Raw genomic sequence first — 13,874 nt, 5'->3', positions numbered from 1 at the left:
GATTGCCTGTCTTTTTACCACAGGTGAGGCTGGAGATGTACATGGAGTACTTCAAGACCATCGGCATGGCCTTCATCATCCCCATCGTCTTCCTGTACGCCTTCCAACAGGGGGCCTCGCTGGCCTACAACTACTGGCTGAGCCTGTGGGCCGACGAACCCATCGTCAACGGCACCCAGGTCGACACGGACATGAAGCTGGCCGTCTACGGGGCTCTGGGCTTCGCACAAGGTCAGTGGTGAATGCATTTTACTGAGAAAAGACACCAAAGATAAAAGTAGGTTATTTTGACTTGGATGAAGAGAAACAGCATAGACTAGTTTAGCTAGAATCCTTGATGGTGAAACAGCATAGACTAGTTTAGCTAGAATCCTTGATGGTGAAACAGCATAGACTAGTTTAGCTAGAATCCTTGATGGTGAAACAGCATAGACTAGTTTAGCTAGAATCCTTGATGGTGAAACAGCATAGACTAGTTTAGCTAGAATCCTTGATGGTGAAACAGCATAGACTAGTTTAGCTAGAATCCTTGATGGTGAAACAGCATAGACTAGTTTAGCTAGAATCCTTGATGGTGAAACAGCATAGACTAGTTTAGCTAGAATCCTTGATGGTGAAACAGCATAGACTAGTTTAGCTAGAATCCTTGATGGTGAAACAGCATAGACTAGTTTAGCTAGAATCCTTGATGGTGAAACAGCATAGACTAGTTTAGCTAGAATCCTTGATGGTGAAACAGCATAGACTAGTTTAGCTAGAATCCTTGATGGTGAAACAGCATAGACTACAATTTGGCTAGAATCCTTGATGGTGAAACAGCATAGACTAGTTTAGCTAGAATCCTTAATGGTGAAACAGCATAGACTAGTTTAGCTAGAATCCTTGATGGTGAAACAGCATAGACTAGTTTAGCTAGAATCCTTGATGGTGAAACAGCATAGACTAGTTTAGCTAGAATCCTTGATGGTGAAACAGCATAGACTACAATTTGGCTAGAATCCTTAATGGTGAAACAGCATAGACTAGTTTAGCTAGAATCCTTGATGGTGAAACAGCATAGACTAGTTTAGCTAGAATCCTTGATGGTGAAACAGCATAGACTACAATTTGGCTAGAATCCTTGATGGTGAAACAGCATAGACTACAGTTTAGATAGAATCCTTGATGGTGAAACAGCATAGACTAGTTTAGCTAGAATCCTTGATGGTGAAACAGCATAGACTACAATTTGGCTAGAATCCTTGATGGTGAAACAGCATAGACTAGTTTAGCTAGAATCCTTGATGGTGAAACAGCATAGACTAGTTTAGCTAGAATCCTTGATGGTGAAACAGCATAGACTACAATTTGGATAGAATCCTTAATAGTGAAACAGCATAGACTACAGTTTAGATAGAATCCTTAATGGTGAAACAGCATAGACTAGTTTAGCTAGAATCCTTGATGGTGAAACAGCATAGACTACAATTTGGCTAGAATCCTTAATAGTGAAACAGCATAGACTACAGTTTAGCTAGAATCCTTGATGGTGAAACAGCATAGACTACAATTTGGCTAGAATCCTTAATGGTGAAACAGCATAGACTACAGTTTAGATAGAATCCTTAATGGTGAAACTGCCAGGTACGTTTGGGGCTATTACAACAACAAATGAGTTACTCTGAAGAATGAACACTGTTTTATTATTGCATGCACGACTGAACAGCAGAATATGTACTGCATTTTGTTTTACCATGCTGCTTGACACACCTCAACTCCGTTTAGCTCACAAAACACAAACAATAACAACAAAGGTGCTGGGGAGGACAGTGGCGCTGTGTCCCCTAATGTGGATTCCATCTTTAATCCCACTAATGTTTGTTTATTTGGACCTGTTATAACCCTCCATTGTACTTGTACTCCAAGAGTCCTTCTGAGAGATTGAGAGTTTCAGTATCTGATATAAACCACAGTTGCCAAACAGCAGGGATCCTAACAGCAGTTTATTTTATATTTCAGGAATCGCTATTTTCGGCACCACGGTGGCCATTTCGGTCGGAGGTATCATCGCGTCCCGGCACCTCCACATGGACCTCCTGAAGAACGTTCTCCGCTCCCCCATGTCTTTCTTTGAGACCACCCCCAGTGGGAACCTCCTAAACCGTTTTGCCAAGGAGATCGACGCTATCGACTGCATGATCCCCGACGGCCTCAAGATGATGCTGGGCTACCTCTTCAAGCTGATGGAAGTCTGTATCATCGTCATGCTGGCTACACCTTTTGCAGCGGTCGTCATCCTGCCCCTCGCCATTCTCTACGCCTTCGTTCAGGTATGTTTCTAACCGACTGAGACACTGTTTTGTGCAGGAATAATAGTTTTAGACTCTTGAAAACCAAAATAGCGGATTTTGCAAGTTGTTGGTTTTGCGTGGTGATTTATTCCACCTGATAACATAGTAGTGCTAAGTAATGGCAGGCTACATACTGTAAATCTACTAGAAATGCTGGAGTGGAAAACCCACTTCCACACACATACACCACCTCTTGGTACTTTCGGTTCATTAAAACGTAATGTTTTATTTTTATACAGAGTTTCTACGTGGCCACTTCCTGCCAGCTGCGGAGGCTGGAGTCGGTGAGCCGCTCGCCCATCTACACCCACTTCAACGAGACGGTGCAGGGAGCCAGTGTCATACGGGCCTTCGGAGAACAGCACCGCTTCATTGTGCAGGCTAACAAGAGGGTCGACTTCAACCAGACCTCCTACTTTCCCCGCTTTGTGGCCACCAGGTTAGGTTTGATAGAAACAACACATTCACCTTGCAGTACAAATATCCAGTTGATGTGGTGACTGGTGTACATTGTTCGTTTTCAGATTTTTTAAAATAAAGCCTGGAAAAAAAGAAAGGGCCACCTATAATTAAATTATACAAATATTTAGCTCCAGACATAGGCCTATAGCAAAGTGCACATATGCATATTGATTGTGTGTAGGCATATATCGCTCACATCTTCTCTTTGTGACAGACTGGTTTTAAATGCCTTCTGTGAAATGTTTCTGTATTTCTTTCTTCACTACTCTAGGGTTATTATTATTGCTTGGATAACCTTATATCTATTAGGTATTGATTTATTTTTCATTCTTAATGAGGTACGTACTGCGCAGAACACCTGAAGGATTGTAATGTTTGTTTATGTGTCAATTAATCCCGTAAGGGATGGGTTGCCAACTGGCGATTTGACACAATCAAAACACCTCCATGATGAATGATGGAGGCCAAAACTTTCTCCGCAACTAATCGGGCTTTCTTCTCCTGATATCCGCAGGTGGTTGGCAGTTAATCTTGAGTTTGTCGGTAACGGTGTGGTTTTAGCCGCAGCTATTCTCTCCGTGATGGGGAAAGACACCCTGAGCCCTGGCATTGTTGGTTTGGCTGTGTCACACTCCCTCCAGGTAAGATATTACACCCTATACCGTAGTCATTAAAGGTAAATGGCTCATTTAGCAACAAAGAAGAATAGTCATTTTAATATTTTGTACCCGGGCTACAATCACACAAAACCCATTACAGGCAATCCCGTTTATTGCACCAGAAAGTGTGTGGTTTACCAAACTGAAGAAAAAAATGCAGAAGAATAGCCTACCTACGTGCTGCACAATCCTAACTGCATATTACCTCAAATGAGAGAGCTCTGTTTTAATTTGAACTTCGCAATTGTGTTGTGCAGGTGACTGGCATTCTGAGCTGGATTGTGAGATCATGGACAGACGTAGAGAACAACATTGTGTCTGTTGAGAGGGTGAAGGAGTATGCTGACACTGCAAAAGAGGTAAGCATCTACGTACCTTCTCTGTTAGTTAATACCCACAATGAAATTAGCTGTTATATAAGTAATATGCATGACATGAGTCACGATATTAACATTGTTATGTCATTAAGTTAGGTCGGCAGTTACTGTTTCATGAATATTATTCATTCTCTTTTTTAGGTTTACAGTAACTGAAGTGTTGCCAAACTAACCCTTTTCTAGCCAGGTTTACAGTAACTGAAGTGTTATCAAACTAACCATTCTTTAGTCAGGTTTACAGTAACTGGAGTGTTGCCAAGCTAACCCTTTTCTAGCCAGGTTTACAGTAACTGAAGTGTTATCAAACTAACCATTCTTTAGTCAGGTTTACAGTAACTGGAGTGTTGCCAAACGAACCATTTTTTAGCAAGGTTTACAGTAACGGAAGTGTTGTGCAACTAACCTGTTTAGATCTATAGACATATAGGGACAAAGAACATAGATATAGAGACACAGATCCATTTAATCTTAACTGTTCTCTATACTCACCAGGCTGTGTGGACCGTGGAGGGCAGTTCCCTGCCTCTGGCCTGGCCTCAGACTGGCACTATAGAGTTCCAAGACTATGGACTGCAGTACCGCAAGGGCCTGGACTGGGCACTGAAAGGCATCACCCTGAAAATCCAGGAGAGAGAAAAGGTCAGTACAATCTAGAATGAGGTAGCCTTCCACAGTACCCATAATGCTTTGTTTGTGATATTCAGTTTTGTCTGAGGCAACATACTCCTTTTACAGTTTTATCATACTTAGGACCAGGGGCATTTTCCCAGCCATGTTACCTGACCAGTAAAAACTATTTGATCCTATCTAACGAAGGGTCTCATTTGTCATTCTTAGGTTGGCATTGTGGGCAGAACCGGAGCTGGAAAGTCTTCCCTTGCTCTGGGGATCTTCAGAATCCTAGAGGCAGCCAAGGGAGCGATCTACATCGATGGAGTCAACATCGCAGAGATCGGACTCCACGACCTCAGATCCCGCATTACCATCATCCCACAGGTACTACAGTTATTGATTTTATTAGATAATCCCCCAAAATGTCTTACTACAGTGATGGTAACTGACTTTTGCTTCTTCCTCCAACAGGACCCTGTGTTGTTCTCCGGCTCACTGCGTATGAACCTTGACCCCTTTGACACGTATACTGACGAGGAAATATGGAGTTCACTAGAGCTTGCTCACCTCAAGAACTTTGTGTCCAACCTGCCTGACAAACTGAATTATGAGTGCTCGGAGGGAGGAGAGAACCTCAGGTACGGACAATTGAGATATTTGACCAAATAACATAATAGTATATATAAATATATAATATATGCCATTTAGCAGATGCTTTTATCCAAAGAAACTTAGTCATGCGTGCCTACATTTGAGGCATGTATATCTGTCACACCTGCTCCCGCTCTTCCCCCCCCTGGCGCTCGAGGTAATCACTTTGTTGATTACCCCCTGTATATCGGTCTATTCCTCGGTTGTGTTCCGTGTCCACATTGTGCCTGTTATGTGTTCTTGTGCAGGCGCTGTTCCTGTTCCGTTTAATGTCCGTCAGCTAATAAACCTTCACTCCCCGTACCTGCTTCTCATCTCCTGCGTCGCTCCCGTAACAATATGTGACGCATATCAACTGAGCATATAGGCTAGGGCTGGTGCCCTGCATCCAGATTAAGCCTATTCCTGGACTAAAAATGATATTGAGCATTATTTTTTGCTTCATCTGGTCTACTATATCTGGTTCTATCATCTGTCAAGCTCTATATTCTGTGCTTTGGTGCTCAAAAGTTTAAGTGTCAATATTCAACCTTCCTTCATTTGTCTCCTTCTCTAGTCTGGGTCAGCGCCAGCTGGTCTGCCTGGCCCGCGCTCTCCTCCGTAAGACCAAGATCCTGGTTCTGGACGAGGCCACGGCCGCTGTGGACCTGGAGACAGACACCCTGATCCAGTCCACCATCAGACAACAGTTTGAGGACTGCACCGTGCTCACCATCGCCCACCGCCTCAACACCATCATGGACTATACCAGGTAAGGCTCTCTGCTATACTTTTTGCCCAGCGCCAGGTGTCTCAAGTTTGGGATGTGCATATCAATTCCTTTCCTACACCTAGTAGCTGCTACGCCCCAGTAAAATGATGTCGCAACATCTCAAAATCAATGGTTCAGTCACAGAATTTTACAATTCTTCTCACTCTTCCTTCCACAGAGTGATAGTGATGGACAAAGGCCACATCTCGGAGATGGACTCCCCAACCAACCTCATCTCAAACAGGGGACAGTTCTACCGTATGTGCCGAGAGGCTGGGCTAGTCTAAAAGCTACCCAGCTCCGAGGTGGCTCTGGCCAGGGGAAAATTCTGATGGCCCTGGCTCTTCCAAACCAACACATGGAGAATCGGCCATTCCTAGCTCCACGATCCAGGCAGTTCAAACTCTGAGAGCAATGCTTTTAGAACGACCCGGAACTGAAGTCGATGTAAACCAAAGACGACCCAGAAGCGAAGCTAATGACGATTTAGTGAACAGTATGTGCTCTCTGGTCACGATAAAGACATGTAACCTACGCACACTTAAACTGGTGCTCGGAAGGGGAAAGAGACATCAAGCCCCGATCTCAAAGACTGTAATTTATGAAGCTATTACTGGACGCAGATGGGTTGTTGCTAGGCAAACATTTTAAATATTGTATATAGGCTGTGGCAATGAAACTTATGGAGATGAAAGTCAGATTGAGTGCAAAATCCAAAGGACTTTGGTTCCGTCTCTGAATGTGAACCAAATTATTTTTGTAGATCTGCTACATTTTATGACGCATATTTTTGAAGAACACCTGGGTACCATTGATGTTGAGTTGAAATCTCAGGCAACCAAATCCAACTATGTTGTTCATATCAGTGATGGTAACTGACATTTGGTTCTTCCTCCAACAGGACCCCATGTTATCATCTCATCAGACAGAAAAAAAAGTTTATAATGAATTCATATCTATTCATCCAACCACAGGGTAAGTCTAGAGAAAGTGGAGCATTATTCTCTGACCGACCACTAGCCTTAAAGGGCTGACCCTGTAAAACCCAGAAAACACAAAGCTTTTCACAGTCATCAATCTAAAATTGAACCATTTCAGACGCACTCAGTCTGATTCCTACCCAGCCATTTCAGTGTTTTATGAGTCTGGTCAAAGAAGAAAACACTGCAGCGAGCCAAGGTGCTTAGCTAGCCTAGCGTCCAACTCTTCTGCGGTATTTGTTTATTTCAGTCTTAGTAAACACAAAACGGACAATAGAATCTGTATGGTCGGGTATGTAGGCCTAGAAACCTGGACGTTCAACTGTTACAGTGGTGACGGGAAACCCGACAGGAATGAAGAGAACGCCTTTTCAAAACAATGGACAAAATGTGTTTTTAAAAAAGTGTTTCTCCACTTTACATCTGCCAGTCGCTCTACCTACACACAGACACGCGTGCATGAACACACACACCCTAATTCTCAAAGCTATGGATGTGACACATGTGCAAGCACGCACACAGACCACCTAATTCTCAAAGGTATGAGTGACATATTGAGGTAACAGACTCTCATCACATACCATTCAATGTCAGTGTTATTGTTGTTATTCCTTTGGTTCCAGTTATGACTGGCTGTAAATAGACATTCCTTCCTGTTTATATCTATAACATGGACTTTTCCAAAAGAAGGAGGATCTTAATATTTTGTCTTACTGGTTTAGACAATATGCTAAGAAGAAACTACAATATTTGTGATATAATGAACATGGAAGTTGCCTTCAAATTCTAAGAGATTGTATTATATTTATACTTTTTGTATTCAATCTGTTCATTTTTTGATTGAAAATTTTACTGTGCAATAATTCATGCTGGAAATAATAAAACTGTTTTGAAAATAATGTTTTTGTGAGTCTCATCTGTCAAACCTTATACAATTATGCCTCTATGCCTTATAAGTATGAGTCAAGCATGACTGCAGGCAGTTGGGTAATGTAATGACTGTAATATAAATGGGATCACATTTTCCAAAGCCTGTCATTGACAGGGTGTGCAGACCACAGGAGGCTGCTGAGGGGAGGACAGCTTATAACAATGGCCAGAACAGAGCAAATGGAATGTGTTTGATGTATTTGATATCATTCCAACTCCACTCCAGCCTTTACCACGAGCCCGTCCTCCCCAATTAAGTTGCCACCAACCTCCTGCCATGCAGACATTAGGCATAATTTGCTTACAGTAAAGGCACTAGTCACCACACCACAAAGTCATAAACTCTACTTAAAATGTGATTTTAAACCTAACCTTAATCACACTGCTAACATCATGCCTATACCTGACCTTATATTAAGAACAAAAAGCTCATTTTTGTTTTCATAAATGTTTACGACATAGACCACTTTGACTTTGTCGCTGTGGGAACTAGTGGGAAACGATTTGGTCATGCCCAGGCAAGTAACCCAGTTACACCACTAGGTGGGAGCAAAAGTTAACTTGTGCAGCTAACAGTTTACCCTTTGAACTCGGTGAGGGACACGGACGCCATTTGTTTATACCTGTTGCAATGGCGACCATTACGGAACTGAAATGCGGTAAGCATTGTCCTTTCTTTCACTTTAAAGTATACATTACATTTATTAAAACGGAAGCGAACTGTGCAACTATTTCATAGTTCGTGCAACGCACAGTGTAAGACGACAGTAGGTAGCGCTAGCTATCAAAGTTTGCCTGGCTATCGTACAGCACAACACACCTTAAGTCTACGTTATCAATATGTCTCCACAAGTTGCAGAGGTTTTTATGATAGCATTTTCAACAACTTATCTTCTCTCCCAGCTCTGAGAGAGAGCCTAGAGTCTCGAGGTGTGTTGGGTCAGCTGAAAGCTCGGATCAGAGCTGAGGTGTTCAATGCGCTCGACGATCAGAGCGAGCCGCGTCCTGCGCTGTCGCACGACAACCTTCTAATCAACGAGCTCATCCGCGAGTACCTGGAATTCAACAAGTATCGATACACAGCGTCTGTGTTGACAGCAGGTGAATATTATGCATTCAATTCAACCATATGACCATCAATTTCAGAACTGAATATAAGTGCCATTGGTAGGTTCACCGTTATTCAATTGCAAGTTGGATTTTTATGACCTTATCAAATCAATGTTTTTCAGAATCAGGTCAACCTGAGGTACCACTTGACAGAGAGTTCATGGCGAATGAGCTGAAAGTGGTGGAGGACCCCAGTTCCAGATCTGTGTAAGTTTATCTATCAATTATTTATAAAAGGCCACAGGAAACTGATTCCAGACCTGAAAGACTTATCCTGTCCTGATCGAAAACTGTAAATACTACTATTAGGCCTAGTAAAGACATACAGTTGAAGTCGGATGTTTACATACACTTGTGCCAAGTACATTTAAACTTCGTTTTTTCACAATTCCTGACATTTAATCCTAGTAAAAATTCCCTGTCTTATGTCAGTTAGGATCACCACTTTATTTTAAGAATGTATAATGTCAGAATAATAGTAGAGAGTGATTTATTTCAGCTTTTATTTCTTTCCTCACATTCCCAGTGGGTCAGAAGTTTACATACACTCAATTAGTATTTCGTAGCATTGCCTTTAAATTGTTTAACTTGGGTCAAACGTTCCAGGTAGCCTTCCACAAGCTTCCCACAATAAGTTGGGTGAATTTTGGCCCATTCCTCCTGACAGAGCTGGTGTAACTGAGTCAGGTTTGTAGGCCTCCTTGCTCGCACACACTTTTTTCAGTTCTGCCCACAAAATGTCTATAGGATTGAGGTCAGGGCTTTGTGATGGCCACTCCAATACCTTGACTTTGTTGTCCTTAAGCCATTTTGCCACAACTTTGGAAGTATGCTTGGGTTCATTGTCCATTTGCGACCAAGCTTTAACTTCCTGACTGATGTCTTGAGATGTTGCTTCAATATATCCACATAATTGTCCGTCCTCATGATGCCATCTATTTTGTGAAGTGCGCCAGTCCCTCCTGTAGCAAAGCACCCCCACAACATGATGCTGCCACCCCCGTACTTGACGGTTGGGATGGTGTTCTTCAGCTTGCGAGCGTCCCCCTTTTTCCTCCAAACATAACAATGGTCATTATGGCCAAACATTTCTATTTTTGTTTCATCAGACCAGAGGACATTTCTCCAAAAAGTACGATCTTTGTCCCCATGTGCAGTTGCAAACTGTAGTCTGGCTTTTTTATGGCGGAGCAGTGGCTTCCTTGCTGAGCAGCATTTCAGGTTATGTCGATATAGGACTTGTTTTACTATGGATATAGATACTTTTGTACCTGTTTGCTCCAGCATCTTCAAAAGGTCCTTTGCTGTTGTTCTGGGATTGATTTGCACTTTTCACACCAAAGTACATTCATCTCTAGGAGACAGAATGCGTCTCCTTGAGCGGTATGACAGCTGCGTGGTCCATTGGTGTTTATACTAGCATACTATTGTTTGTACAGATGAACATGGTACCTTCAGGCATTTGGAAATTGCTCCCACGGATGAACCAGACTTGTGGAGGTCTACAATTTTTTTTCTGAGGTCTTGGCTGATTTCTGTTGATTTTCCCATGATGTCAAGCAAAGAGGCACAGAGTTTGAAGGTAGGCCTTGAAATACATCCACAGGTACACCTCCAATTGATTCAAATGATGTCAATTAGCCTATCGGCTTCTAAAGCCAAGACATAATTTTCTGGAATTTTCCAAGCTGTTTAAAGGCACAGTCAACTTAGTGTATGTAAACATCTGACCCACTGGAATTGTGATACAGTGAATTATAAGTGAAATGATCTGTCTTTAAACAATCGTTGGAAAAATTACTTGTGTCATGCACAAAGTAGATGTCCTAACAGACTTGCCAAAACTAGTTTGTTAACAAAAATTTTGTGGAGTGGTTGAAAAACGAGTTTTAATGACTCCAACCTAATACACTGACTACACCGCTCGCGTCGCGTCCGCGGCAAAATAAATTTAGGAATCTGTTATTCAATTATTGCACCCACACTGCTCGTGCACGTCAACGAGCGTCTGCGTTGCCAAGGGCTAAAATAGAAGTCATTCCTATTTCTGTCGCAGATCGCTCTGCAAGTCCTGCCTCTCCCATCTCCTCATTGGTTTATAGAAGCAGGTACCCACGTGCCATCTCCTCATTGGTTATGCTCACCTTTGTGACAGAAAGACAAACTTTGTTGCCGGTTGTCGTGGTAATACTATGAAAGTTTAGATGCCAATCACCATATAAGTTCAAAGATGAAAAGGCCTGGAAGGAGGAGAGATGACTATAAACGATTTATGTATGGATTAATTGTCGGTGTAGAGGACCTTGTGCATTTCAGGTAAAATAACAACTCAATGTTTATATCGCAGGACAAATTAGCTAGCAACAGCAAGCTATCTAAATAGGACAAATTAGCTAGCAAGTGCAAGCTAGCTAGCTAAATTGCCATACATGTTTAATGCTTTTCGACCTGTCCCCAAATGAATGTAATTGATTCAGAGTTTGTTTTGATAATTTAATCTGCGTGTCGTGATCGCGTTTGGTGTGGGGGGACAAAAAAAAATGTATGCACGATGGCACATGCGCGCAGACGGTTTGGGTTCCGTGTATGTAAACTTCCGACTTCAACTCTATATATTGTGTGTTTTCAGGCCTCTACTGTACGGCTTGCTATCCCACTTCCTAAGCAGCAGTGGAGACAGTGGAGGGAAGCTGTTTCTCAGGGGCTCAGCACCTGCTACTATGACCAGAGACCCTAACACACTCCCTGGTCCTGAGTCTTAACACAGGTGTGTCCTGTCTGTCATTCCAGATTACACTGGGACTAGGGGTGTTGAGTGATTTTATTATTATTTTTTATTTAAAAAATTGCAGTTGATGTCAAGAAAGCCTTAGTAGTGTGTGTTAATGTTGCCAAAACAGGTTCAAACCAACAGGTCTGAATTTCATTTCATTTGGCCAATTGTTTGTTCCCTGAGACTCTGTAAATGTAGTCTGTTCTTCACTACTGCTATGTCCGCATAGCCTGTACATACTGTAGTAAGTGTTTGATGTGCCAATTGCTCATGAAGATGTATCTAAAATAAATTGTTGTTTTAATAAATTTTTCCTTTAATAAAGCATTTTTAGCATATATGTAATTATTCAATTTTAGAGGCTAGGCTACACATGTTGATTTTGTTGATGTGGATCTATAGGTAATCATTTATATTTTGGCATTAGGTCTAATGTTGTAGCCAATGGGTTTATCCTTTTATAACTGTTTTATGTTTCAACACACAGTGGCTGTAGTAGCACAAAATAATTCTGCCTGGAGACCAGTACATGTATTGTAAACAGTATTCAGGCATTTTCACAGTGTATCTTCAGTCCCACATTCTCATAAAACTGATAAACACCTTCCACTGAAGAAGTGCAATAAACTGTCTCGAATATATATTGTGGTCACGACAAACAAAACCTACATTTATGAAGTCAGTATAGAATGTTTATACAAGTGTTATCTCATGGTCTTAGCATATAGATAGGCATGTACTGTAGATCATAACATATAAATATGCTGTAGCTCACATGTAAAGAAAGACTTAGGCCTGCCTGCTATCACATCTATCCTTGTGTCCCAAATGACACCCTATTCCCTTTATAGTGCACTACTTTTGACCAGGGCCTATAGGGATTAATTATCACTATTATAGGGAATAGGGTTCCGTTTGGGACATAGCAGGCAGGCCTATGGGCTATCACATCTCTCATGTAATCTAACTAGTCTAGTGCATAAAACTCCTTTACAAGAGCTGATTTCTCTCACTTGATAAATGGCTGCTATAAATTCTATCTCTAAGGCCAGATGACCATACACTCTTCGGGGGGAAAAAAATGTGCTCTCTTGAACCTGAAAGGTTTATACCTGGAACTAAAGTGGGTTCTCCTATGGGGACAGCTGAAGAACCCTCTTGGAACCCTTTTTTTCCACGTTTACAGTCAGCCCAGTACTGTTGCTGTATAAGGAAATATTTGAGCAATGCTCTCCCAGTGCTGCCAAAATCTAAAAGGCTGAAGTTGTCTTGGAACAATGTCCCCTGTGGACTTCTGTTGATTTATCTACATAGTCTACCTCTCTGATGTTAGGAAAGTTCTGATGGAGATTTCAAACAACTGATAACAGTGTAGTGGATGCAGATTCAGAGACACTTTACCCCAGAATTAGCATGGATTCACCCTTTTAGTATTACATCTCTTGAAATTGACATATTGTTGACAAGCCAAGTAGACATAGCCCTTTACGATGCAACTCCTATCTGCTTTCACATTTCCACAAGTAGGTCTATTTTATTTATTTATTTTACCAGGTAAATTGACTGAGAACACTATTCTATTAATAGAATTACCACAGAGATTAGCTTTTTTTTTTCAACCAAAATTACCACCTCCTTTATATAATTTTATAAAATACTCACTAATCTATCCATTTATTTAAATTATAAAATGGGAAACGTCCACTTCTCCCTCTCAACTAAATTATTTCTGAGACATATCCATTCTATATCAGTTGAATGAAAAACAATATTTCTACTAATCCCTATATTTACCTAAACCAGGATTCCTCAACTGGCAGTGAATATATTTGGCCACCCAAGACTGTAAAAACTCCATCAAATCAGCTCCAAGTGACTTTAATTTTGGAAATCTGTTCCAAAGTATTCCCACGCATGATCGAGAGATACAATGAGTATACCAAACATAAAGAACACCTTCCTAATATTGAATTGCAGGCCCCGTTTTGCCCTCAGAACATTCTCAATTCATCGGGGCATGGACTCTACAAGGTGTCGAAAGCGTTTCACAGGGATGCTGACCCATGTTGACTCCAATGCTTCCCACAGTTATGTCAAGTTGGCTGGATGTCCTTTGGGTGGTGGACCATTCTTTAAAAATGCGGAAACTGTGCAGTGAAAAACCTAGCAGTGTTGCAGTTCTTGACACAAGCCAGTGCGCCTGGCACCTATTACCATACCCCATTCAAAGCCACATAAA

General features: G+C 41.7%; 2 protein-coding genes across 4 annotated transcripts in view; both read left to right on the top strand.

The window, feature by feature from the left end:
• The window catches only part of LOC139424507 (multidrug resistance-associated protein 1-like), a 32,680-nt gene extending 24,959 nt beyond the window's left edge, over nucleotides 1–7,721 (top strand). For 2 of the 3 annotated variants that reach the window (XM_071176429.1, XM_071176428.1), the window contains 10 exons: nucleotides 24–231; nucleotides 1,999–2,309; nucleotides 2,570–2,769; nucleotides 3,307–3,433; nucleotides 3,709–3,810; nucleotides 4,321–4,467; nucleotides 4,666–4,824; nucleotides 4,912–5,078; nucleotides 5,648–5,842; nucleotides 6,021–7,721. In XM_071176429.1, the coding sequence (XP_071032530.1) occupies nucleotides 24–231; nucleotides 1,999–2,309; nucleotides 2,570–2,769; nucleotides 3,307–3,433; nucleotides 3,709–3,810; nucleotides 4,321–4,467; nucleotides 4,666–4,824; nucleotides 4,912–5,078; nucleotides 5,648–5,842; nucleotides 6,021–6,129 (1,725 nt within the window). In that variant the 3' untranslated portion in view covers nucleotides 6,130–7,721. The remainder of the gene's footprint in view (nucleotides 1–23; nucleotides 232–1,998; nucleotides 2,310–2,569; nucleotides 2,770–3,306; nucleotides 3,434–3,708; nucleotides 3,811–4,320; nucleotides 4,468–4,665; nucleotides 4,825–4,911; nucleotides 5,079–5,647; nucleotides 5,843–6,020) is intronic. The other variant, XM_071176427.1, reaches the window with a different exon arrangement.
• A 628-nt stretch (nucleotides 7,722–8,349) lies between these two features.
• Nucleotides 8,350–11,962, top strand: LOC139423790 (centrosomal protein 20-like). Its single transcript, XM_071175421.1, has 4 exons — nucleotides 8,350–8,411; nucleotides 8,656–8,853; nucleotides 8,985–9,069; nucleotides 11,492–11,962. Exons 1-4 carry the CDS (start codon nucleotides 8,384–8,386, stop codon nucleotides 11,622–11,624), a joined length of 444 nt encoding a protein of 147 aa, XP_071031522.1. The 5' UTR covers nucleotides 8,350–8,383; the 3' UTR covers nucleotides 11,625–11,962.
• The last annotated feature ends 1,912 nt before the right edge of the window (nucleotides 11,963–13,874 follow it).

This window comes from Oncorhynchus clarkii, chromosome 13, assembly GCF_045791955.1.
Source record: "Oncorhynchus clarkii lewisi isolate Uvic-CL-2024 chromosome 13, UVic_Ocla_1.0, whole genome shotgun sequence".
In the NCBI taxonomy this organism is placed as follows: Eukaryota; Metazoa; Chordata; class Actinopteri; order Salmoniformes; family Salmonidae; genus Oncorhynchus; species Oncorhynchus clarkii.
This window is presented reverse-complemented; position numbering and strand designations above follow the sequence as displayed.